General features: G+C 45.7%; 1 protein-coding gene across 2 annotated transcripts in view; it reads right to left on the reverse strand.

The window, feature by feature from the left end:
- MGAT5B (alpha-1,6-mannosylglycoprotein 6-beta-N-acetylglucosaminyltransferase B) overlaps nt 1-7051 on the reverse strand; it is a 280817-nt gene extending 273766 nt beyond the window's left edge. Inside the window, exon 1 of one of the 2 annotated variants that reach the window (XM_077327653.1) lies at nt 6206-7051. In XM_077327653.1, the coding sequence (XP_077183768.1) occupies nt 6206-6273 (68 nt within the window). In that variant the 5' untranslated portion in view covers nt 6274-7051. The remainder of the gene's footprint in view (nt 1-6205) is intronic. The other variant, XM_077327655.1, reaches the window with a different exon arrangement.
- Between the last annotated feature and the right edge of the window lie 20414 nt (nt 7052-27465).

Raw genomic sequence — 27465 nt, forward strand, 5'->3', positions numbered from 1 at the left:
TTCAACCCACAGTTAGATAGCTTAAACAGTGTCAACTTGTTAGCTAGTCCAATGAACCTAGTTCTATGCCAGGCAGTCCCCAATCCTGCCATCCATCAATACATCATGGAAAGTCTGGTTCTGGTATTCTGTTAAGTCAAGCATCAGTCAACCTGTACGTAGTTCCTGATGCAACTGGCATTGCTAGTGAACGGCTACTGGGAATCATCCTTCCAGCCAGATTTTTTGCATGCAAACACTCTCCCTCTCCTCCAACGGCCAGCTTTGGGCTCATCATTCAGTCAGCTTTCCCCACATACTGTAACAAGATTAGGGATGGCACATTGTTTAGAAGCCCACTAGTGTGGAAAAAATTGCTTAAATTAACCTCTTCCACATGATCCTACTGTGAGTCTCCTCAATTGTCAGCAGCAAACAATCCGTTCCCTGGCCATTCTACAAGGAGGATATGTGTGTTTTCATAACAGTCACATTTTAAAATATCTTGATACTGTTTGCTACAGCAACTGGGGCTTGTCACCAAGTGGGCACTCAGCAGGGAGCACAATCTGACAAGTGTACCCATATGATGCCTGTATTTTCAAACACTTGTCCTTTGCTTTTGCATTTTTCATTACTGGGAATACCAATGAAAACTATATATTGTATGCAAAGTCCCTCTCCTAAACATACACACACACACACACAAAGCATTAAGTGATCCATAGACCCAGCTTCTGCCTGAAATCTCACTCTCACTCTTCTACCTATCTGGCACATTTCCTTCAAGGAGCTGCTAAGGGAAGCATACTCTCATTTCACTCCTAAGAAGAACGGTTAGGCTGAAAGAAAGAGACTGACCCAAGAACTTTCACCGCTGAATGGGGATTTGGCCCTGGATTTCCTGCATCACTCTGTCACCACCTCTGGGTTTGTTTTTTAACTGCCTTAAATTAAGGTTGGCAACCTCCAGGGGAGACCTCCCAGAATTTCAACTGACCTCCAGAGCCAGTAGGAGTGCGGACTTCTAATCTGGCATGCCGGGTTCGATTCTCCGCTCCCCCACATGCAACCAGCTGGGTGACCTTGGGCTCGCCACAGACATGGGTACACAGCACAGCACTGATAACACTGTTCTGACTGGGCAGTAATATCAGGGCTCTCTCACCCACCTCACAGGGTGTCTGTTCTGGGGAGAGGAAAGGGAAGGCGACTCTAAGCCGCTTTGAGCCTCCTTCAGGTAGAGAAAGCCGGCATAAAAGAGCCAACTCTTCTTCTTCTTCTCCAGACTATAGGTATCAGTTCCCCTGAAGAAAATGACCCTTGTAGAGAATGGACTCTATGGTGCTATACTCGGTTGAAGTCCCTCCCATCCCCATCTCCACTCGCCCCAGGCTCTACCCCCAAATTTCCAGGAATTTCCAAATCCAGAGTTGGCAGCCCAGCCTTTAACATTTGTACTTGTGTATCTAATGGTTACCACATGAGAAGGAAGGACTCCCTGGAGAAGAGCCTAATGCTGGGAGAAATTGAGGGCAAAAGAAGAAGGGGACGACAGAGAATGAGGTGGCTGGATGGAGTCATTGAAGCAGTAGGTGCAAACTTAAATGGACTCCGGGGAATGGTAGAGGACAGGAAGGCCTGGAGGATCATTGTCCATGGGGTCGCAATGGGTCGGACACGACTTTGCACCTAACAACAACAAAATCTAATGGTTGACGAGCCTCTTGTGGCGCAGAGTGGTAAGGCAGCAGACATGCAGTCTGAAAGCTCTGCCCATGAGGCTGGGAGTTCAATCCCAGCAGCCGGCTCAAGGTTGACTCAGCCTTCTATCCTTCCGAGGTCAGTAAAATGAGTAGCCAGCTTGCTGGGGGGTAAACGGTAATGACTGGGGAAGGCACTGGCAAACCACCCCTTATTGAGTCTGCCATGAAAACGCTAGAGGGCGTCACCCCAAGGGTCAGACATGACCTGGTGCTTGGACAGGGGATGCGTTTACCTTTTTATCTAATGGCTATTTTCTGTTTCTGGTAGCTACACCTTCAAACAGATGTTCTTTCCTTAACCCAGCTTTTCTCAACTGTTTTACCATTGAGAAGCCCCAGAAATGGCGCCATTGTGCATAATAGGGTTAGAAAGCACAGCTGTGTACACACCCACCTGGAGAGCCTCCCCTTCCCACCCCCTCCAGGCTCATCATTGGCCTTTTGGGGGAGTCAGCATGACCATATATGGTAATATCACCTGATAAATGTATAAGAAAATTTTAAAATATATTTTGAAGTAATTAACTTCCACCCATTTGGGAAATCCTTCCAGGGCCATCAAGAAACCTCGGGTTTTCATGAAACCCTGGTTCAGTAAGTTTCCTTTAACCCAACAGGAGTGACCACTGACAATGAAGTGAGGGAAAGTCACCGTGTGTATATCCAGAATGCTACTGTAGTATATTATTTTTCTTGCAAAGTGTTAGTATATCTGCCCTTGATCACTTATATAATGACCCTTAATGCTGAGGTCCCTGTGCCCTGGCAGGATGCCGGTAAAGAGAAAAAAGTTCAAAGTACCATTATGAACGCCAGAAGCTGCCTCATACTGAGTTAGACTTCGTGGTATACTTAGGTAAGTACTGTCCACCCTGACTGGAAGCAGGTCTCTAGACCTCAGGTTTTTCATATTACCTACCACCTGACCTTTGTAAGTGGAGACTGAACTTGGGACCTTGGGACCTTCTGCATGCAAAGGAAATGCTCTACCAATGAGCCATGACCACACCCTGACCATTAACAAATCTTTTACACAGCAACACATCTCATTCTAATTGTTACTCACCACGAGCCACTATGTGGGAGTGGCGGGATACAAATACACACACACACACACATCTTATGTACATTTTTAAAAAAATAACTCTCACTGAACTCAGTGGAACGTATTTCTGGGGAAATCCAGTATGTTCCATCTCTAATAATACAATTTAGTCTGCAGCATATCCTGTTCTTCATTTTAAGATGACCAGCTTTAGTCTATGGACTTTGCCACTATGCCTTGAAACAACTAATCTTTTATCATTATCACTAATATATCTAATTTTCAACATGGCCACATATATGGAACCCCAAATCAGCCTTCCATCCTTCCGAGGTCGGTACAATGAGTACCCAGCTTGCTGGGGGGTAAACGGTAATGACTGGGGAAGGCACTGGCAAACCACCCGTATTGAGTCTGCCATGAAAACGCCAGAGCGCATCACCCCAAGGGTCAGACATGACCCGGTGCTTGCACAGGGGATACCTTTACCTTTACCTTTAAATTCAGAGACTGGGGCAATGATCAGTAATGACAAATCTTTTTACACATCTAAGAAAAGTCCCAGATTTTCAGAAAAATCCGAAAACAAAAAACAAAAATCCACTGTGATAGTTAAAGCCACCCAAAACAATAGAAAGAGTACTTGTGGCTTTAAGAAACAAATATCCTCAGTGGCCATTGCTAGGCAAACACAACTGTACTGCCAGCCTTGGTTTCTGATAGAAAAACAGCAGGGAGCAACTTCTGGGTGATTTGCTATCTCGCAACCAGCATAACTCTCCCAGGCCTACTTGCTTTCTTCAGTTCAACAGCAGACACCTCACAAAAGCCAGTGTGGTGTAGTAGTTAGAGTTTCAGCTTAGTAAAATCTTGAAGAACAAGATTCGAATCCTACTCTGCCATGGAAGCTCACAGTCACCCACCCACAATCTAACTTATGTTACAGGATAAAATGGAGGTGAGGAGAATTACGTGAGCTGCTTCAGGTCCCCATTACAGAGAAAGGCAGGGTACAAATGAAGTAAGTAATGCATTTAGCTGAACATGGAGGACAGATGGTTTGTGGATAGGTGGAAAGGAAAAAAGGAAGCAGGGAACAGTGAAGATACCTGGGCTGCCAGGTGGACAAAAAGAAGAGCTGTTTTGTTTTGTTTTTTACCCTGCTTTTCACTACCCAAAGGAGTCTCAAAGCAGCTAACAGTCACCTTCCTTTCCTTTCCCCACAACAGACCCCCTGTGAGGTAGGTGGAGCTGAGAGAACTCTGAGAGAACTGTGACTGGTCCAAGGTCACCCGGCTGGCTGCATGTAGAGGAGTGGGGCATCAAACCCACCTCACCAAATTAGAGGCTGCCGCTCCCAACCACTACACCAAGCTGGCTCTAAGAGGAAAATGAAGGAAGGGGAATACAGGGAAATGTGAGGTGCCCCTGCAAGTCTTTGAGGGTTTCCACCACACAACTGGCCCCAGTCCATCAGTCAAAACTTCACAGAGTTTTCCTAGAGAGGGACTGCCAGGGGAAAGGAAAACCAAAAGGGAAGATAGGAAGCAGGCTGGCTAGTGGATGGAAAAAAGAGAAGCAGAGGAAATGGACAGATTGTAGGGATTTTCAGGGAACGGGGAGACTGAATGGTCACCATATTTTGAAAAGCAAAAAAGAGGACATTTTTCCCAACTAACTAATTCAAACTACTAGCACTATGACTAATCTAATTTTAAAAGCCCCCACTATTTCTTGCCTCCACTGGAGGATTATAGAGCAAAATTAGCTCAACCTCCCAACCCCAAAAGGAAATTTTCATCATTTTTTATAAAGATCCCAAAAGATAATAGGCACCATAAGGAGGAGGAGGAGGAGGAGAGAACATCAGGTAAGCCTAGAAAGAGGGAAGTAGAGGAAAGGAAAATAAGATGCTCCCCACAATCCATTGGTACATTATACAATAGCAAACATCCAGCCTGGTGAGTTCTACTGAAAACCTGAACGCTATTTTGCAATGTACACTGTTCAGTTGGTCTAATAAGGCATTGTACGATATTTGTTTCTGGAATTTGCCTGCAAACCAACATAGCTACTTGCAGCTTATTTTGCCAGTAGCCTCTTATTTCACACTCCTCGCTCTGGATATATGTTCCTTAAGTCACAAGTCTGTCTGTCACGAGTGTGGAAGGCCACCATGCTGCACAACCAGTGGGCTCGTTTTAGAACCTTTGTTTGCCTCTTTTCTTGGTGCATTCCAAGCCGAGTCTGCTGGACACTACAACTCTCCCCACAGACACTTGACCTGAAATAGCCATGGCATAGCTCCATTTTTAAAAGAACACCCAGCCTCTGATGGAATGTCATGGAGGAGGACAGTATTCCTTTAACAGCAGGTAGACACAGTAACCTCTCAAGTCATCACCTCCATCACGTCCACACATGGCTTGGCTGCTTGGCACTCAGTCCTAGAGATCTACTTCCACTGGCCATGATGCGTTGATCGGCCATTGGGTGGGAAGTCCAGACATAAAATACTCACATGTCCCTCCCCACAGCAGCTAAACTTCTTCTGGTAGAAGGTAGGAACCCCCAACCCTAAATTCGGGTTCCTACCATGTGCCTTGAACTCTTCCTGGAAAGGCTCAAGCAGTTTACCTTGATGTTGTGTTTCCTCTTGGATTTCACTTTCCATTCCTGTGATCTTTCCAGTTCCTTACCCTTTAACGGCACAAGCCAAAAGATGATCCCTTAAACCAGCTGGTGTTTAAACTTCAAAACCTCTTACATTGTTTTCAAAGAGAAACATCAGAAGAAAGGCCCCAGGATGACAAATAAGACCCAATAAGAGCCCAAACAAGCATGAACTATACCATCATGGCCTGCAGGGAGAACAATTGCAATACAGCTACAAAAACTTTACATAGTAAGGAACACCGTAAATGCCTGAATGGTATGGAGACTCACAATGCAGTCCTAAATCCATCGAAAGCTTCAAAAGGTATAACTGTCCGCTGAGCATCGCACTGTGAAAGGTAGCACCTTCTGTTTTACAATAACAGGGTAACTGCTAAGACAATGTACACCAATAAGCTGAAAATACCCCATGAAGAAGTTTAATGACACTGGTGATTCCCCCTCCCCCAGACCTGCAGAAATCATTGCAAGAAGGAGATCATCTTCAAGACCCCTGAAACGAATCCCCAGCAAACCTCAGCATCATAAGCAAGCCCCCAGAAGGGGCTGCCACACAACCCACACCCCAAGCCCTCTCCCAAGCCAGCTGGCCTCCCTTTACAGCCAGGCTGACCTGCTGTCCCATAGACCCTCCTATTAGCCAACCCAACAGCTGCCAGCACCCCCACCCACTCCACCCCACCCCCGCCCTTTCAAGTGGCATGGGAGGGGAGTAGGCAGTTTGAGAAGAGAGCATTACCTAAAAGGCCTCAAGGTGACGAGACATCTTCTGACCATTATTTTCCCATCTGAATTCACTGTGATCATTGTTCAGACTTCTTGGAGGGGGGGTGGGAAGGCAAGAAAGCAGGCAGGTAAGCCATCCAATCGCGATTGTCATGGAGAGGTCATGGGCAGAGGCTTTGCCAGGCGGCGTACTAAGGAGGCGTGCAGAAGAGCCCCAGGAAATCCACATGTAGGAAGGAAGGCAAGGGGCGCTTTGTTTTCCCTCCGAGGTGTTCTGCCTCTTGCGCTTTGCCTCCGAAGAACGAGCGGGCTGGACAAAGAGAGGAGGGCTGGCTGGTACAATGGGGAGTCACATTTTGGAGGCAGGTCGCCGGAAACAGAGCATCCCTCCCTTCTCCAGGGATCACAGCCACCGCTGCCCGGTTGGGAGGCACGCAGAGCCAGAGACACCGCTCCGCACGGGGTCCCTCATCACAGTCCCTTCCTCCCCGGGTCGCCTGGAGCCCCAATCTCACAGCAGACGGATCCCGGTCCTCTCTCTCTCTCCGCGCTTCAGCACTGCCCGGCGGCTGCCATTTGCAGCGACCGCTGCCTCCTGGAACGCCGACTCCCGGTCACGGCTGGAGAGGCAGGGGCGAAGGGGAGCCGCTCCATCCCAGGTCCGACGGCTGCCTTGTCTCGCCCCAGACGCGCCGCGCTTAGCTCCTGGCGACCGGGGCTGCCGCGCTGCCTCCGCCGGGGAAGGATTCACGGCTCCCGGGCAGAGCGGCGGCGTTGGGAGGTTGGGAACGGGGTGCCATCTAGTGGCCACGTCCCGCCCGTTCGGCCTCTTCGCAAGCCGTTCCTTCGCCTGCGACTAGACTAGACGGAGGGCTGGGGCTGGAGGTCTGGCCAGCGGAATGCAGACCTCCCTCCCCAGTAGGCTGCGTTAGGGGAAGAGCTCTGCCGGCCAGATTTAAGATGGCTAAACATGCTGCCCTAGCAAGGCAGGGCACAACCGGGTGGCAGTGGGAGAAGTTAACCCACCCAAGAGTTTATATAAAACAAATAGGACAACTACTTTATTGATACAGTCATTGACCTGAGACATTTCCAACAAATCATCGTAAGAATAAGCAAGTTAAATTTCTGGTTAACAATTTAGAATAGCACCATTCCACGTTGAAATAAATTCCCCACAAACGTTAAATGTAATTCAGACAAAATCAGTAGTCAAAAATTACATCCCGTACAGGAAATACGAAATGCCTGACAACATATATATGAACTACATCATAATTATAAGAACAGATATAAAATACTTAATGCAACAAGTATAAAACCTAGATCATAAGTGTGAGAAATACAACAACATTAGCTACTACTCGGGTTGCTTAAGAGTGGTTTCCGTTTGCGAGCCACTATGTAATGATACTTTGATACTACGCGTGAGACCGTATTTCACCTATCGTCCAGTAAGTATTTCAGCAATAAATCCTCTGCATAATTCAGGGAACTTTCTAGGGGATTAAAGCATGTAAGAAGAGGCATAATTAATCGTTTTCTCTCTTCCCCATATAAAGCACAGTGTAATAATACAAAATGCTACTCATTTAATCAATGAAAACCTATTAACGATAGTAGAAGATAGAAAAATGATAAAGAGTTTAAATATTCAACAAAAATGAGAAAGAACTAATTAAGTTTCATGAAGGCTTGGAAATGTATTGTCCCACCCCCTCAAAAAAAAAATCCTATGCACAGGTTTGTGTCCTAGCTTTGGGGTGTTTGAACAACAGCCCAATCCAGTAAAGTCTTTCAGAATTGGCTCCCGATGCACCTTTGTCTGAATAACTATTTCTTATATAGGTGCCTCAGCCTGTGACCTTCTCTTACTCTGGTAGGGTCCCCAGATCCCCTGAAGCCACCGGGGGGTGGGATTGGGCTGACTGGTTTGGGGATGGAGCCTGGCACAGACAGGGAACTTAGACGGATGCAACACCATTGAGTCCTCCCTCCAAAGCATCCATTTGCTCAAGGTGAACTGGCCTCTTTAGTCTGGAGATGAGCTGTAATTCTAGGGGAATCGTCAGATCCCACCTGAAGGCTGGCATGCCTATTTCTATATCGGCAGCAAACAGAAGAAGCTGTTACTTGGGTGGTAGAATTCTTAGCATTCCAAAATTATGAAGCCACTAGAGGCAAAGCCTGTTGTATCCAGGCATACAATGGGCGCTAGGGCTTGGTAGTGGGAAGAGGAAGGGGAGGAGCTGTCCAGTCTGTAAGGGCATGGGGTTGAATGTGTGTGTGTTGTGTGGGAGGTTGTGGTGGCGTGGAGACAAATGAGGGCATGGGTGTGGAGAGATGGGTGTCAAGAACCTGTGGTGTGGAATGTTCATTGAGTATGGGAAAGGGAATTGTGAAATAGTGATTACAGATGACCTTTCCAGAGCCATGTTTGCAGATATGTGAAGGGAAAAATCAGACTGGAGACTCTTCTTAGTGGGAGATTACATGGCAACCAATTCCTCCCAGTTCTGCATTCAACATCATTCCCCTTCTTGTCCCCCTGTCCTAATACATATGGGGTGGTCACAGTACACAGGTGCCACCGTGCTTCTTCTGTCTCCATTTTTTTCCTGTTGATAAAATATTATTTGCCCAAATGCTTCTTTCACGGTTGCTCCTTAGAAGAAGAAGAACTGGATTTTTGTACCCTGCTGTTTACTACCCAAAGAGTCGTCTCCCCACAATAGACAACCTGTGAGGGATGTGGGGCTGTGAGAGGTCTAAGGGAACTGGGAATGAGCTGCAGTGACCCTGCAGGCTTCAGGCGTCTCAAAGCAGTTTCCAATCGCCTTCCCTTCCCCTCCCCATAGCAGACTCTCCATGAGGTTGGTGGGGTAGAGAGCCTCACTTGGAAGATGGCAAACCTAAGAGGAGGTCCCTGTGTGCACAGCAGTCTTGACCTTAGTCAGGTTTATCCACACCTAGGTAGTGTGGAATTCCAGAAGATGAATCTACACCAATCTGGCAACCTTGCCTCCTCTCTGCAATGTTTTCTTGACCTAAAATAGGTCAGGGGGTGCTAGGTAGCTGTGGGGGCTTTACACACTTTTGAGGCCCCACTTTCAGACTTCAAGGAATATGTTCAGGTGGGGCCTGGAGCTGCTGCTCATCTCCAGACTATACAGACCAGCTCTGCAGGCAAAAATGGCTACTTTGGAGGGGTGACTGTGTAGCATTGTATCCCCCTGAGGTTTAGGGATGCCAGCCACCAGGTGGGTTCCAAGAATCCCCTGGAAGTACAGCTCATCTCTAGGCAGTTAGGCTGAAGAGAAAGCTCTCTCCCCTCACATGCATCCCTTCAAAATGAATGCACGTGGCTCCCGAATCCACTTGGTTGCTTGGCTGGTGATATCTGCCCTTCCGAAGCCTCAGACCTACTGGTGGCAAATGCAGTCCCTGTCATTGTCTGCAAGCCCAAGTCATTGCCTAATAAGAGTGGATCACCTAGTTTTCCCCAAAATCTCACTGTCCACTTTCCTGTAAAGCTAACTACACTTGAAATTCTGGACCACTTATGTCTTTGAGTTCATAGGAGTTACCTGGCCAAGCTTGAAAAAAGTCACTTCAATTCCCATGCCTCTCCAGCCATTTACTTGTTCACTATTTACAGTTTCAGGCTGTAAATATTTGTTATTTAGATCTTCCTGAACTTCCCAGACTCGCAGGATTGATATTGGTTTGTCTGTCTGTCTCACTGCACCACAAAATACAAACAGTTGCTGGTAAGGGCTGGCCAAAGCCCATAGCCTAGGAGGGACACCTGTAACCACTCCGCCCCAATCACAGTCTGTAAGCCTCTACCATCCTCTCTAGATCGCCGCTCATCTCTAGATTATAATGATCAGCTCTGCAGGCAAAAGTGACTCTGAGGCATAGTACGATTTTAAGGCCCTCCTCCAAATCTCCAGAAATATCTCCAACCCAGGGGTAGCCAACCTCCAGGTGGAGCTTGGAGAGCTCCTGGAATTACAGCTCATCTGCAGAGTATAAAGATCAGCTGCCCAGGCAGAAAGGGCTCCTGTGGAGTTTGGACACGGTTGAGGAGAAGAAACACTTAAGGTCTCCCACACAGGTTGTTGTGGAGTTGAAACACTTGAGGCCTACTGCACAGGGTTGTTGTGCAGATGAAACAGGAGGCAAAAGAACCTCTGCAACAGCTTCCACCTGCACAACAGCCTTGTGTGGTAGGTCTCAAATCTGCAGAGAGTTGCTTGGCTGTTTCTTCCTTCCAGCAGCATGGCCGGCCAGAGCAGTATTTTGAGAAGGGGCTTTTCTGTGGCCTTCCTGTTAGCCAACTGTTTGGCAGAAGGGGGAAGCCCCCCTCAAAAGGAATGCCCACACCCATGCCCTCAGATTCCCCTGGGTTGCTCTCAGAAACACCTCCCTCCCCTCAGTCAGGGGAGACCTGAAGGGAGGGGGAGGGAGTGTACTCACCAGCCTCCTGCCAGCTCTGTCAGTGTTCTGAGGCAACTGGACATGACAGTTAGGACAGCCTTGGGGCGAAAAGGGCTGGCGCAACCTGTCTAAGCCTCTGTTCTCATCCCCCTTGGGAGCCCTACTGACCTTCTCTCCCTGCGGTGGTCAGGATCAGACTGGCAGTGATGTCTCCAGATTGCCCCTGGGCCCAATGATTGGACCTCCCGACTGGCTTCTCACCTTCCCACTGGCTAGAACTCTGTCCTCTCCTGGTGAAGGCTCTGCGCCTTCCCGTTGGGCCCTCACCCGACGCTCTGCGCCTTCCCGTTGGGCCCTCACCCTACTGGCTAGAACTCGTCTGTCCGGGTGAAGGCCCAATTGGAAGGTACTTTGCGCCTTCCGATTGCCCCCTCACGCGGACCGGCCCCGCCCACTCTCCACCCACTTAGCTCTTAACCAAATATGTATACTGCTCCTTGAGCGGTTTAAAGATTATGGGTGGAGGGGGGGTTACAGTTCCCTCTAATAAAAATAATAGGAGAATTAGTTTTTATGCCTCGCTTTCCACTGTCCCAAAGAGTCTCAAAGCGACTTACAATTGCCTTCCCTTCCTCTCAGCACAACAGACATCCTGTGAGGTAGGTGAGGCTGAGAGAGCCCTGATATTACTGCTCAGTCAGAACAGCAGTATCAGGACTGTGACGAGCCCAAGGTTGCCCACCTGGCTGCGTGTGGAGGAGCGGGTAAGCAAACCTGGTTTACCAGATTAGAAGCCGCTGCTCTTAACCAATATACCACACTGGCTCTTTATTTTTTTTTTAGCCTGCCTTTCCCAGTTGGTTCAGGGTGGGTCACATATACAATTAATGTTTACAATGATAAACAGTTTTGGAATATTTTAAATTAAAATATATTAATTAAATTATTTTGTTGCACCTCCTCCTTAAAAACCTTATAGAAGGAACCTGATCCTGTTTGGGTGAGTTGGTCTTTTTGTGGATGGTGTATTGCTGGACAGGAAGGCTAATTTCCTGGCCTCTACTATTGGTTTAGACAGGTGGGCTGTAGGAACCATTGTGTCTTCAGTTTTCCAATCCCAGACTCCATTGCTCTAAAAGTTATAAGCAAGAGAGAGAAATGAAGTGGTATTTATCGCTACTCCCCAGAATATTGACAATTTAATTTCATCTCATTCCTTTCCCTCCATTTGGTTTTATGGGTCTATGGAAGATGCTGTAATCAGATCAAACTTCAAAACGGCTGCAGCTAGCAGCTGGCCCTTAAAACACCAAAGGGCAGTTTGCACCCACAGGCCACTTTCTTGTATATGTTCTCTTCTTCTTCCATCTCTTTAGTTCTTTGGGTAAACCTCTGTAATGAATATTGCCACCTAGCCTTATGGTAGGGGAGATCTGAGACCTCTCTGTGATTGTGCTTTTCAGTGAAGCTCCATCCAGGAGCTTAGTAGGGTTAATTTAATGAGAGTGATTTTTTTCCCTTTTCCTTAAGTGTGTTGATTAAAATTTTACTATTCAGGAAAGAGTTTGGCAAATGTTACTATTTGTGCTTTAAAAGAAGTGTTTTAATGTTTCATTTTATTGATTTAAAAAATGCATGTAAGCTTTATTGTTAGCCACCTTGAGAGCTTGTTTAGAGGGCAGGTGGGATAAAAATTGTGGAATAAATAAATATAAAATAAAATTAAGCCTACCCCCCTAGCTCTGGGGAACAGTTTATATTGAAGAATTTGGAAAATCTCTTTTAGGTCTGGTGTAAACAGTCCTATAAACATCAAGGGCAAATGAATTCCACTAATGTAATTTGATTGCTTAAAACACATCCCCAGGTGGCATTAGCTAAGTTATTTCCCCTACTTATCTTGCAGAGATTAAATTCTTTTAGTGGTAATAAAGCAAGTTGATTATGGATGCACACAACTGAATCTCCAACATGCCTGTCCCCTCTAATATCCACTTGAGTGATCTCCTCTTTGCAGACATTTCCCTCAGATCTAATAAACAGAGATCTCATGTGGTGTATTGTCCAAAACTCTCTGGACTAGGACAAGCAACGAGAGATCATAAAGAGGAAGTAGGAAAGCAGGTGTGACAATTAAAACAGATTAAGACATATGAGGAAAGGTTGAGGGAGCTTGGTCTGTTTATCCTAGGTGTAAACTGCACGGAGCTTTTATTCCAACCCCAGATCGATTCAGTCCCTGCCCTCTACATAAAATGCGATTTCCGTTTGGATTTTGGGCGATTTAAAATTTCCTTCTGCAGCAAGAAGGATTGATCCGGTGTGACCCTACCTTTATTGTGTGATATCTCAGACTGCTTTTAATCCTCAATATCCATTTGGAAAAGAAAGCTCTGTGGTAGAGAACCTCTGATAGGCTACACCTGGTCATGTGACACGCTTGCCTTAAAGGAGAAGCCCCTAATTTCTCTCAACTTCTGTCGGTCCTGGATTTTTCCTCCCTCCTCTGCCTTTTTCGATCCTCTCCCCCACCCCTCCAAGAAAAGAAAGAGGCTCCCTGCTTGGCTCCTCTCTCCCTCCCACTTCAAGAAAAGAAAGAAAGAGGCTTGGCTTCTTCCCCCCTTCTGAGCCTCCCTAACCACATGCAGAAGACTTTCCTGTTTCAATGGGGGGGGGGGGGAGAGGAAGGATCAAGTTCAAAGCAATCTGAATTCAACAGGATTGACAATGGAATAAACAAAGTAAGTGCAGACTCTGCCCTAGGGAGAGGGTCTTCCTCTCCCCCCCCCCATTGAAACAGGGAAGTCTTCTGCATGTGGTTAGGGTATCCAGATATTGAGTATTAAAAGCACTCTAAGATATCGCACAATAAAGGTAGAGTCACTCCGGATCAATCCTTCTTGCTGCAGAAGGAAATTTTAAATCGCCTAAAATCCAAATGGAAATCGCATTCTGTGTAGAGGGCAGGGACTGAATCGATCTGGGGTTGGAATAAAAGCTCCGTGCAGTTTACACCCTGGAAAGAAGATAACTAAGAGGTGAATGATAGTACTTGAAGGGCGGTCCCATAGAGCAGTGCTCCCCAACCTTTTTATCATCAGAGACCGGTCAATGCTAGACAACTTTACTGAGGCATGGGGGGGGGGTAGTCTTTTGCTGAAGGACGTCACTGCTGCCCCTACTTTCCTTGCTTTCCCGCCGGCGCCCCTGACTTCCTGTTGCCCACGGGGGGCGCTGCCAGCAACAGCTGCGTAGTGCCACGCTGAGGGGGAGCCCCAGCCATGGCAGCCACCAGAGACCACTAAAGGTGAGCTGGTGGCAGAGTGGCAGGGCAGCCCCCGAGGCAGCAGCCAGGGAGGAGGACGAGGAGGAGCTGCGGCCCAGTACCGAGTGATCCATGGACCGCTCCCCGGACCGGGGGTTAGAGACAGCTAACATAGAGGATGGAGCAGAGGGTTTTTTTTTTCTGTTGCTCCAGAGGGTAGGACCATAATCAATGGAATGAAATTAATCCAAAATAATAGTTAGAGTGGTTCCTCAGTGAAACAAGCTTTGATGGGAGGTGGTAAGATTTCCTTCCTTAGAAGTTTTGAAGCAGTGGCTAGATAGTCATCTGACAGAAATGGTGATTCTGTGAATTTAGGCAGATTGTAAGTGGCTGGCCAGAAGGGATTGTGCCCATTCTTTGCTCTTGTGGCCCTTTCTGGCATGTCCAGGGAAATGCAGATTGCCATTTTGGGGTCAGGAGGCGAATTTCTTCCAGGCCAGACTGGCCAGGGATTCTGGGATTTTTTGTTGGGGGAGAACATCATCTGGGCATGGAATCGGGATCATTGTGGGTGGGAAGGTAGTTGTGAATTTCCTGTATTCTGCGGGGGGGGGGGTACGACTAGATGACCCTGGAGGTCCCCTCCGATTCTATGATTCTTCAGTTAGAATTGTTATCTCTACCATGATCTCCATCATGGACAAGTTCAAATTAGATTTTATTTCAATATAAAATCAGCTTCGGAGAGTCAATAAAAATAAAAAAGAGAACACATGCAGTGTGACAAGCACAAAACAACGAGTGCAGATTAAGGGAGGGGGACATAGAAGATAATGCCCTCCTCTGACAGACAGGCAGTTATTGCGATTCAGTCAGTCACTAGTGTATCCCACGCACCTATAGGCAGGATCTGGCAACTTTATTAGTGATCTCCTGGGAAGAGTCTGCAAGAAGGAGAGAGACAGATCTTCCTGGTAAAGTTGACAGAATTGGGGCAATATCCTGATGTCAGATGTCGCTATAGAATGAGCAATGCAGCAGAACATGTTCAATAGACTCTACTTTCCCTGTCTGATATGGACAAAGCCGTTGAGGGAGCAGGACATGATGATATCTGCCTTCCAGGAGGGCTGGAGATAGAGCATTAAAGCATGCCAGGGTAAAGAGAGTCTGATGTTTGGAGATCTCAAAGGCTCTGAAATAATCTGCAGGTTGAAAACATCTGACATACTGCAAAATAATTGGATGTTTCTACATCCGTGCCATATCTGATTGGAGGGCCTGATCCCAGAAACGCTGCTTACTTATTTCGTTTGTTTTCTGATGCCCAAGATGCAGTAAAACTGGCAGTTTGTGGAGCGGGGGGCACTCCTCTTAACCACTTCGCCAAGCTTGTTCTCAAAGAACGCAATGGCAACATAGAGGAGAAATCATCAGGACAAGCTGTTTTACCACTTCCCATGGCACCTATTCCATGATCTTCCATTGAATAACTTGCAAACTGAAGTGAAGGGACTATTGCCCACTAGAATTGGATTTGGATTTGAAAGGCACATCATTGTGAAATATTTCACGGTGTAAATGAAATCAGCATAGTGGAACCCGTTTCTGATGGACTGTATGTCAGATGAAAGGTATTACTAGAAACCAGAGGACTGTTTCAGATCCAGTCAGAACTGTATGCAGCACCCTTAGCAAAGTGATACATGTGTAAGCCAGAGATGCTTATCTTTACCAATGGAAGTGATGCCACCTGGTTAACAGATTAAAAGGCAGAAGAGAATGCAGTGATTACTTACAGTGCAACCTTAAATACTCTTGCATGGAAATAAGCCACACTGAGACCTTTTGTGCCAGGCCACTGCCAGTTCTGGGCCATGGGGCCATTAGTCCCACCGTTTCTTGGATCCTTACAGGGGAAGATTTCCCCCAACAGACTCAGTCTGCCCCAGATTTCTGCCTCGGCATGGAGGCAGCTAGGGCAGGAAGGTTCTGTTGCACTTCATGATGGCAGTGGTTATTTTCACAAATGTGGGATTGTGTTGTCATGAAGGGAAAAAAAATCCTGCCCCAGTTGGTCCCATGGCATCATGAAACGCCACAGAGCCAAGTGCCCCACTTTCTGTTCCTTCCGGGATGCTGTAGAAGGGTGCCGAGCCTGCACCTGGATAGCTGTTGTTGGGCCTGCAGCAGACAGGGGAATGCCATGTGGCAATGGAGAGCCTAACGCGCGCTGAGGCTGGGATGGCGCCAATGTCATGTAGAAGCAGAGAATTAGCCCTGCAGCCGTATGAGTCCTGCAGCCATACGAGTGCCAGCCTGGCCTTTTCTGCCCATGCGGAAAAGGTCTGAGCAGGTTTTATCATTATTGCAGTGTTAGTTGAATATTTGATGTATTACATTAGAAATTGCAGGGTTTAGTGGGAGAGTTACTACATTTATATCTCACAGATTCCCCCCTCCCAAAGAAGCTTAACATGAAGCACACAGGGTTTATTAATATTTTGGAATGCAAATTTCTTCCTAGTGCACCATTGTTTTTCTTAATCTCATTGTCCCAATATGTGAGTACATCCAGAAGAATATTCAATCAGCATCACTGAAATTGTCTACTCTCAAGTTGCTAATAGCTCAAGGTCAAACTTGATGTAACCGAACAACCATACTTGATGTTTACATATGTTGCCTGTTCACAGATTACGCTGGATGTCCAGTGTAGAACTCCCTCACCAGAGGTATCTTTTACTGTAAAAATGGGATCCATGTCCACTTCTTACTTTTTTATATATATAAAAGGGAGAGCCACAAGACTTTCAGGGGAGAGGAACCCCATATGGCTGCTGAAATCTCATGAGATTTTCTTTCTGGCTCTTAAATTATTTTATTTTTATTCAAAGGTTTGCAGAAACAGTGCCCTTAAACCATACATTGCCTTCATTATGTTTGTGTGTTTATCTGAGTTCTGGGAAAGATTTGAAATTAGATGTCAAATGAAGCTGTTATTTAAGTAAATAAATCTGGTTGCCCCCACCATGTCTATTAACCTTTCTAGACCTTCACAAACATGGCCTGGATGGTAGAGCATAAATACTAGGGCAGTCCAGAAATTTCCTGAGGGTTGCCCGCTCTGGGTTGGGAAATACCTGGAGTCTTTGGGGGTAGAACTGGAGTGGGCAGGATTTGGGGCAGGGAAGTGGAGTATAATGCTATGGAATCTACTCTCCAAAGAAGCCATTTTCTCCAGGGGAAGATTCTGGAGATGAGCTATAATTCCAGAAGATTGGCATCCCTATGAGATACTGGGCAGCCATTAGCAATTGCCAGGGGGTTCTGTGGTTCAGAACTCTGACTTCTCATCTCCAGAACCAATACTCAGGGCTAATTCATGTATATCCCTTGATTTTCATCATATATATGGCAGGATGCTGCATGTGATCATGCATATAATCCACATACAAAATTCCTAGGCACCTGAGCCACACCAGAGCTAAGTAGCATATCCCTCAGCCCACTGAGCATCAGAAAGTTAAATCACTGCCTTCCTCTAGCTCCCCAGCCTCACAACTGAAAAGGGAGCCCCAGGTAAGTCTGGGACTGTTGCTTCACAGAAACCAAGGTACTGCCAAGGTACTGATTGAGAATAAAAATCTGACTACTTTTTAGAGATCTTTGTTGCTGTTCTTGTCTAAGGTGACCAGATTGTCCCACTTTTGGAGGGACATTTGGGGGTACCTGGCAAATTGTACTTATGTTGAAATTAAAAAATATATATATTACAATACTATTTTTGCATTCTATGCATTCTATGAAACTTTTTGTTGCTCCATATAGACCAAATTTTAAATCAAGAACCCCCCCCCCCCCAAGTCAATGGTATCCCCCTTTACCTATGTTAAAATCTGGTCACTTTATTCTTGTCCCACATTTCAGTCACTAGGTGGAAGGTCCTTTCTTTTGAATTCTCACCAGATATCTGTTTATTTGCTTGCTTATCCATGATATGAGTGTGCATAGTGCAGGGGGGTTGGATTAGATGACCCAGGAGGTCCCTTCCAACTCTATTATTCTATGATTCTATGATTCTATTTATTTACTTCATTTATACCCCATTTTTCTGCCCATCAGGGACTCAAACAGGGTTACAACATGTGGGAAACCTCTGCCCGAGACCCTGCCATTCTGAGTAGACAATACTGATCTTGATGAACCAATGGTCTGATTTCACAAAAAGCAGCTTCATATGTTTCCTGCTCCATTTTATCCTCACAACAACCCTGTAAGGTAGACTAGGCAGAGACTATGTGACTAGTCCAAGGTCAACCCTGCAAACTTCCATGACAGAGTGGGTATTCAGAGTTGGATTTCCCAGATCCTAGTCTGACACACATACCCAGCGTTTCCCTACCATAGTACCATATGGTACCACAGAGGCCTTTCAATGGTACCAGAGCATGGGGGAGTTAAAAATGGCAGTGGGGAGAGCCCGTAAGCCCTCCCACCCCCGAGCCCTCCCACCCTGGTTCTGCCATTTCCAGCTCTGAGTAAAGAGGAAAGAGGAATGTTTTTTTTCATTTTAAAAAATTCTACCCGTATTTGGGCCGACTGACCTAACTTTCTCACAAAGTGGCCAATAATGAGCCTGGATCAGGTGGCGAGGGGCGCTGGCCATTTAAGTCTTTGCTGGCTGAGGCTCCTCTCACTTCCAGGAGGGCATGGCAGGGAGGGATGGCCAGCTGACATCACTTCCTGGCACCTCAAAGCCTGAAAAGTAATCCAGTGCTACCTCCACAGTTAAAAGGTTGGAAAAGGCTGCTCTAATCATGCACCACACTGGCTCTCAAGTTTGTCTCACGTACACCTGTGTTACTCTTTGCAGTCAATGCACAATCACCCTTCTGGACTGTAACAGAAAATACTATTCTATACCATTTCTGTTGTGGCCCACACATTCATCACACAGACACGTTTGCTATTTTATGAACATTTCTGGCTATTTCCATTATCATGGAAGAATACTAAACTGTTTCCTTCTGTGCCACAAAAGCAAATGAAAATATGTTTCTGTAGAACACCAAAATATTTCCTTACTCAGAGCAGTGACCTTGAGGAGGGGTGTTAGGGGGACTGCGTTCGCCAAGATAGTTGGCAAGCTGTATTAGGAAAGATCTCTCTAGGTTTTATGAACATAAATCTCTCCACACTGGGAGCCAGGGATGGTGGTGAATACTTACTGCCAGAATACTTACTGTTGAGGAAGTGGCTGGAAGAGAAAAATAAATCATACATCTTTAAACATGAGCAATTGCCTGCTCTTTGTGCCCTGGACAGCTCTTTTTATGAGTGTAAGGCCGGCTGCTAGATGATTCTGCTAGTGAGGCAATCACATCCTTAAAAAAGCTTTGAGGGGGAAATTTTCTTCCTCTACCCAGCAGACTAACTGAATACAACTGGGGGCAGCTAGGAGACCAGAGAGGCATTATACCTGCACTGTTAACACCTCTGGTCCCTACTATCTGATAGCTTCATATTATCAGGACTGCAGGTTGGTGGGACTTCAAGTAGGGATGCTAGAGCTCAAGTGAGACCTAGGGATCCCCCAGAACTACAGCTCATCCCCAGGCAACTGCGACCAGTTCCCCTGGAGAACATGGCTGTTTTGGAGGGTGGAGTCCATAGCAATATACTCCACTGAGGTCCCTACCCACCCCAAATGCCACCCATTCCTGGCTCCACCCCAAAAATCTCCAGGTATTTCCGAACCCAAAGTATGTAAGAAGAACCACTTGGAAGGTGCAAAGGTAGGGAGACATTTATGAAAGAAACTAGAGAGCCAGCTTGGTGTAGTGGTTACGAGTGCAGCATTCTAATCTGGTGAGCTGGGGTTTTGTTTGTTTGTTTGTTTATTGGACTTTTATACCACCCCTCCCACCAAGCTGGATTGTGGCAGTTCACAAAAAAGAACAATATACAAGTCACATCTAAAAACATAACCTAAAAACAATCCCCAGTAATCTTAAAACAATCCTCAACATCATAAAAAGGCAGTATATTTTATATACTAATAAAAATATATTTGACCATCGGGTCACTGCTAATGGCAATATTGATTGGCAACACAAAATAGATGACATAAGATCCCTATGCTGCCAAATACTGCACACAGGGACCAAAAGGGGGGAGAGGACCAGATCGTACAACCCGGGGTTACCTCCCATCCCTAACCAAATGCCTGGCAGAAGAGCTCTGTTTTGCAGGCCCTGCGGAACTCAAGGAGTCCAGACAGGGCCTGCAGCTCACTCAGGAGCTCATTCCACCAGGTACAGGCCAGGAATGAATAGGCCCTTGGCCCTGGTCGAGGCCAGGCGTGCATCCTGGGAGCCCGGGACTTCCAGCAAATTCATACCTGCAGAGTGAAGTGTCCTGCGGGGCGCATAAGGAGATAGGCGGTCCTGTAGATAAGTTTGATTCTGCACTCCCCCACATGCAACCTTGGGCTCACCACAGCACTGATAAAGCTGTTCTGACCGAGCAGTAATATTAGGGCTCTCTCAGCCTCACCCACCTCACAGGGTGTCTGTTTTGGGGAGAGGAAAGGGAAGGCGACTGTAAGCCGCTTTGAACCTCCTTCAGGTAGAGAAAAGTGGCTTCTAAGAACCACTTCTTCTTCTTCTTCTTCTTCTTCTTCTTCTTCTTCTTCTTCTAAAAATGCCTCCCCCAATATGCTCCCTGGAGTGCATTGCACTCCGGCAGAACTAATTTAATCTCTGGCTCTAAAGATGTTTGCCTGGTCTCGATTCATTCCAACCTGGTGGAATGAGTTGCCTGATGAGATCTGGGCCATGTTGGAACCATCATGGTTCCTCAAGGCCTGCAAAATGGCACTCTTCCACCAGGCTTATGGTTAAGGCTGGGATGGACTGGAAATAGACAGACCTTCCTCTCCTTGACTGCCCTTCTGCATTCTCCACCATACTCTGGGTAACTGGCGGAGGATATTCAGGCGGGTGAGTGGGAGGTGGGACTGGTTTTAAATTGTGTTTTATACGAGGATTTTATTACTGTTGTGAACTGCCCTGAACCCACTTGCAGGGAGGAACAGTATAAAAATCTAATTAAAAATGCCCCACAATCCAGCCTCATAGTCTTGCAATTTGTCCCATACTCTCTCTAGATTTAGCAAGAGCCACTGGTTCATTAGAAAAGCAGAGTTCCATAGCTGAGATGTGGTTAGGCCAAACAGGCAGAGCAAGCATCTAGAATGGTTAGGAGCCTAGATATTTTAAGATGCCTAGGTTTAAAACTTGCATTTGCCCTGGGCCACTGTTACATGGATTAAAACTAAAGCAAAGTAAATTGTTTGTATCATGCCTAGATTTCCATAGCATATAGATGGGAAAGAGGATATATTTTTTTTTAGAAAAATGAAAGCTGGGAAGAATTCTAAGAACCTGCTTAAATTATCCCTACAACACTACAGCATTATATTAATAGTTTTAGGGTTTTTACAAAAACTTAAGTGAAAATATTTGTGGGTTTCAGGAGATAAACTAAAGCAGTAAGGGACCAGAGCTCAGAAAATAAAACCATTGGTAAAAGTGGAAAAACCCATAGTTCTGGGTAACCTGTCCTTTCAGAAGTATGTTGTCAAATTCACATGTAGTACTCAGAGAGTCTCTGCGGAAGCAGGGGGGAGGGCTTCTTCCTCTGAGTGAACACAATGGAGGGGTAGCTGGGTGCTTCCCCCACCACCACCCCTGGCTTCAGCATAGGCACTGGGGAACTGAAGTGAGGGGGTCCTTAGCTTGAATGGGGTCCAAGATAGTTTACAAAAAGCCTCGAGATAACCTTTTGTCATGTTCTTGGAGCCAGTGAGAGATGTTTGTAGCTTTCCTTTTAACAAGAGAGAACAAAGGAATTTTTTTCAGAGTATTGATACGGAAGGAAGATGATTACTGTCATTATCTTTGGAGGACAAGCATACAATTGGTGTCTTCCAGGAAAAGATGCTGTGCTCACAGACTTCTCCCCAGAGACCAGAAGGAGCAGCCTGCCCCCAGTGCTGAGTTGCCTTGTCTTGCAAATGCCAAATGCTTTGGTAAAGATGTTGGATTCTTGACATTCAAGACCCAAATTACCATCTGCTTAACTTTAACAGATTCTTAAGCTACTCTGGAAGGAAGGAAGGAAGGAAGGAAGGAAGGAAGGAAGGAAGGAAGGAAGGAAGGAAGGAAGGAAGGAAGGAAGGAAGGAAGGAAGGAAGGAAGGATCCTTTCAATATTTTCAATCTCTTCCAGATAATAAAAGAAATTATTGTGAAAGATATTGAAGTGAAAACAATCCACGATTTCCTTATTCCTGACAATTAACCATTAGTGCGAGTCTGTCTGTTCCTTCTCATGCATATATTGTATATGTACACCAAATACACAGAAGTTCTATCCTGTTTTGGAACCCTGAGTGCTTGAGGGAGTGCTTGAAGGAGACCAGGTGCCTGCAATGGCTATTGTATATGTGCGCAAGAAAATAGAACAAGGTTTCAGAATGAGCTGTGACAATATCCTAGGCCTTTCCTGTATGTTTAATTGCTGCATAAGAGTGTGGGCATTTTCATGCCTGAGTCTCAAAGCAGTTCATACTGATGCTGGCTTCTGATACGAGTCAAAATGGCTCATTTGCATTACAAAAGATTCCCCTCCACCTTCTCTCCCACATAAATAGTAATGATTAAATGAGAGGAGCTCAAGGGTGATTTCAGCATGATGTAGCTTGATGTATGATTCTATGATTCTATGTAGCCAAGCCATGCCATGCCACTCATTTGGAGCTGTTCCAGATTGTGAAGGGGACTGTGATCGGGGCAGTGCATCCCTGCCAGTTCTTTCAACTTCCAATATCTTCCACCACAGCATTCTTCTGGAGACACTTGCTAGGTTTAGAGGGAGGGCACCATGCTCCTGTCCTGGGTATTGCTCTCACCTGATCCCTGAAGGTAGCGGCTGGGGATTGCTGTTCAGCCTCATGGCATCTTGTCCTCCAAGATATTTAACATCTGCATAAAACAACTGGGAGGTACTGTTCGGAGATTTAAAGCAAGGTTGCCAAGATGCAAATGACAGCCAACTGTGTTTCTCCTTAATAGCTGAGCTGGCTCTGTTTCTGGGAATTCCAAACAAATCCCTGGAGAAGATAATGGGATAGATGAAGGTCAGTAACCTGAATTGCAGTTGGCTGCATTGTTATAATGTGCTTTATATAAGACTGCCTTGGACAAGTACCTTGTCCAAAACGGTTGAGTCCAGTGGCATTTTTCAGACTCACAAAGTTTTATTCAAGGTACAAGCTTTCGTGTGCACATACGCTTCATCAGATACTGTGAAACAGAAGTTCTTCACATATAGGTAGAGTTCTTCAAAAGTTCTTCACATATAGTTCTTTACATATAGGTAGAGAGAGTGCTGGAGGGGGGTTAATTGGAATACAGGAAATGTTCTGAAATGGCTGCAACCCTAGGTCGCTTTCTCTTCTCTTTCTCAGAAACATTTACCAATACAGCATGCCTAGGAAAAGACTGTGCTACATAAGTTGACTTAGGACCCTGGAGCAAATGTTTGGTGTAGTACTTGACCAAGGTGGCAATTCTTCAGGTAATCCAGAAGTTCAGCCTGGACCTGAAAACAAGTTCCTCTGACTGACACTGGAAATCTCATAAGGTATCCTCTCTGTCTCCCATGGGGTCAGTGGGGAAATGTCAGGCGGTACCATCCTTAACAAAGTTACTCCCTTCTAAATCCATTGAAGCCATTAAGTTTAGAAGAGTGTAACTAACTGACTAGGATGGTAATGTGGGTTTGAGAAATCAGCATGCAGAAAGGGTTGAATTTAGCTGCTGTCAAGATTGGCTCCCACAATTGCTTCTGTGACTTTTAAAATCTCCCTTTACCTCCTCAGCCTTCTGCATGGGCAGACCAAAGCACAGGCAAACCATTTATCCATGCTTACTATTAACCATAAGATCAACTGTTTGTGGAAGGCAAAACAAACTTGCCAACATACAGCCAAAAGGATTTTCTTGGCATCTTCAGGGACACTTTATTCAGCTCTCTGCTTGATCATTCTGCCCAAGGCCTACCGACACTCTCCTTAATGAAGAGCTGTCATTGGAAACTACAAGAAATTTTCTAGAAAGCATTGGATGTGCAGTCACGTTTCCTCTTCATCGCACCACCTGACAAAACATAATCTTAATTAACTACCACTTCACCGCCTGTTTAATTTGATAGATATAAAACCCAAGTAGGGTAATAAAGTGATCCATCATCTGCTATTAAACGCAAAAGGCAGAGCAATGGCCTTGAAAATCAATACTTCGCAAATTATATATATTATTGTGGTGATAAATTAGGCAGTGTCAGCACTTTAGCCATCTCCCTCATTCTGTGACTCACAACAAAGAAGGAAGGGGTTTTCTGAGAGTCGACATGGGCTGATTCTACACTTCCTTTTTTCCCCTTACTGTCAATCCTGCTGGATTCAGATCGATTTGAACCCGAGTCTTTCTGCTTTGTCCCCCCCCCAAAAAAAATTGAAACAGAAACCCTTCTGCACTTGAGCATGAGGCTGCTCGTCTCTTTCCTTTCCTAAAGGAGCGAGCGGGCAAGTGAGCAAGCGGGCAGGTGGGCTGGGGGTACCAAGCCAAGCCAGCAGCAGCCTCTCACAGAATGAGTCAAATCTCTGCTGAGAGAATTGCGGGATTCTGGAGCAGAGTCACTTCAAAACTTTCTAAAAATCTTGGGAGGAAAATCTTGCAACTGGGAACTGGGAATCTTTGAACTGGTGCCCAGCCAATCAGGGACAGACTGCTTCTCTACCTCAGCAGGGAGGATGTTAATCTGTAAAACTTCAGATCTACACTTTAATACTGGGAGCCCTCAAAGCAGCTTGATCAATTATACCAAGTTATCTCCACTCCTGGATATCGCAGGGAAAAGGTAGGGTCACCATGGCTCAATCAGATTGGCTGCAGAGGGAAAATTTAAAGCACCCAAAATCAAAATGGAAATTGAATTCATTGTAGACAGAGGGGATTTATTCAGACTGGGTATGGATAAAAGCCCCATGCAGACTCCACTATAGTATATTGGTTGAAAAGAAGTGGACTCTAATCTGGAGAACCTGGTTTGATTGCTCCCACCTCATTTTTTTTTTGGGGGGGGGAGGTGGATGTCTTCTGTAGTCCATTTAAACAGGACAAATTTAAAGAGTCTGCACAAGAGAGCATGGAAATCACCTGAGCTAGTGGGGAGCAGTCTCCTCACTACTCAGCTTCAAGCTCTGTTATGCAGTCCTCTTAAACAAGAGAGCCCAAAGCTGAGCTGACAGCTGTCTTAGGCTGTCTTGTGCAGCCCATTTAAACCTGCCTATCTAAAGGAACTGCACAATAGAGCCCAAAACAGCTGAGCTGGTGAAAAGACAGCCCCTGTTTTGGGCTGTCTTCTGCAGTCCCTTTAAACATGCCCTGTTTAAATGGTCTGCATAAGAAAGTCCATAAAATAAAATAAATGAATAGCAAGAGCAGTCTGCTCCCACCTCTCAGCTGTTTTGGGGCTTTGTCAATCTTCCTGGTAATTTCCAAATATACTGAGTATTTTCTGGGGATTTTTTTCCAGTTTTCCTAAAAAATCCCAGATACCTTTGGGGTGCCAAAATAAAACCATAAAACCCCAGGGGGGTTTTCTGTTTTTTGTTTTTTTGTTTTTTGGCTCAGGTAGACCTGAATGTACACATCTATTAAATGGCAGAACAGCTTCTAACTGAAATAGTGTAAAACAGGAAAATAGCACAGCAGATCAGCTAAGGTTTTTTTCAAAAGCCTCACACTTTAAGTCACTTTGGTGGTATAGTACACCCATAACAGTATGTCCCTGCTATTGATGATGCCACCCCCTGTCTGGGCCTTAGCCCTTGATCAGTCAAGGCCCCTTAATCCTATAAAGCTTTAAACAGCTTGGGCAAAAATCCCTTCCTCATCACAGCAAATCTCTCCTTCTCTACTCTCCATTACATTTATAATCAAATGAGAACAACTTTCAGCTGCAATAGAGCCAACAGTTCTCAGTCTGAAACAATCAGATTCCAATGGATGTCCACGGATTATCTTCAAAACCCAAAGATTTCCAATGTGTTCAGAATATAAGCTTTCCTTTGAGGGGGAAAAGGCAAATGAACATGACAAATAGAATATGCAAGAAAGAATCAGTATTTTCTTGGGAGGAGCAAAAGTGGGAGCAAATGCCCCCCCCCCAGGAAGCTAGCACTTCACAGGATGTCAAATGAAAGATATAATGAAATCAGCACACCAGGAGAGCCAGAATAATGTAGTGAAGCTCTGCAGAACTTGTGATCCACCAAGCAAAATGTAGCCTACCAGCAATGTATGTTTGCCTCAGTCTGCTAAAGCTAGGATGTAGATGACTTCATTAAGCTTTGTGAGTCAGAAGTTCTTCAAACCTGATATCTAGCAGTTAGCATGTCTCAATATGAGGGGGGAGGAGTTTCAGATCTCTACATTATCCTGAAGATCACTGGGTAACTTTGGGCAACCACTCTTTCCCAACCCAGCCTACTGTTGTTAGGAAATCTGGAGAAAAGAAATTCATGTAAGCTACCCAGAGCTCCATGGAAGAAGGGTAGAACAAAAATGAAACAAACAAGTCATGGATTTTAAAATTATGGAGCACATACATGAACCATCACAATACATGCACCGGAGGGCACTACATTCAGCAACTGCAAATCACCTGGCAGTCCTAGGATCTGAAGAAGTCCAAATGGCCTCAACCAGGAGTAGAACTTTTTCATTCCTGGCCCCTGCCTGGTGGAATGAGCTCCCTGAGAACATCAGGGCCTTAATGGAATTAGCACAGTTCCATAGGGCCTGCAAGATGGAGCTCTTCCGCCAGGTTTATGGCTGAGGCCAGTTCAGACAAGTAAGTATATTAACATTAAGGGCCTCCCCAGTGGCATTCCAAATGATTCTTCCTGTCTGCTTCCTAATGAGAAGAACAGCAATAGAGATGTCACCATTGTTGGCTATTTTTAACAGTTTTAATGATTTTAATTATTTTAATCTTGATGTATTTATTGAACACTATAAACTGCCCTAGGACAGCAGGTCCAGTAGGGGTGATCTATAAATGTGACAATAAATAAATAAATAATGCACCAGTTGCCAGGAATTTGGGGGTGACATTTGATGCCTCACTCTCTATGGAGGCTCAGGTCACCAATGTAGCTTGGATGGCATTTTTCCATCTTCGCCAAGCCCATCTACTAGCGCCCTACCTGTCCTCGGAACACCTGGCCACAGTGATCCATGCAACGGTCACTTCCAGATTAGACTTCTGTAACTCGCTCTACGCGGGCCTTCCCTTGTCTTTGACTCGGAAGTTACAGCTAGTCCAAAATGCGGCTGCCAGGGTCCTCACTAGAACACCTTTGAGGGCCCACATTCAGCCGGTGCTTCATCATCTGCACTGGTTACCAGTCTGTTTCCGAATCAGATA

Source organism: Paroedura picta, chromosome 3 (assembly GCF_049243985.1).
Source record: "Paroedura picta isolate Pp20150507F chromosome 3, Ppicta_v3.0, whole genome shotgun sequence".
Lineage (NCBI taxonomy): Eukaryota > Metazoa > Chordata > Lepidosauria > Squamata > Gekkonidae > Paroedura > Paroedura picta.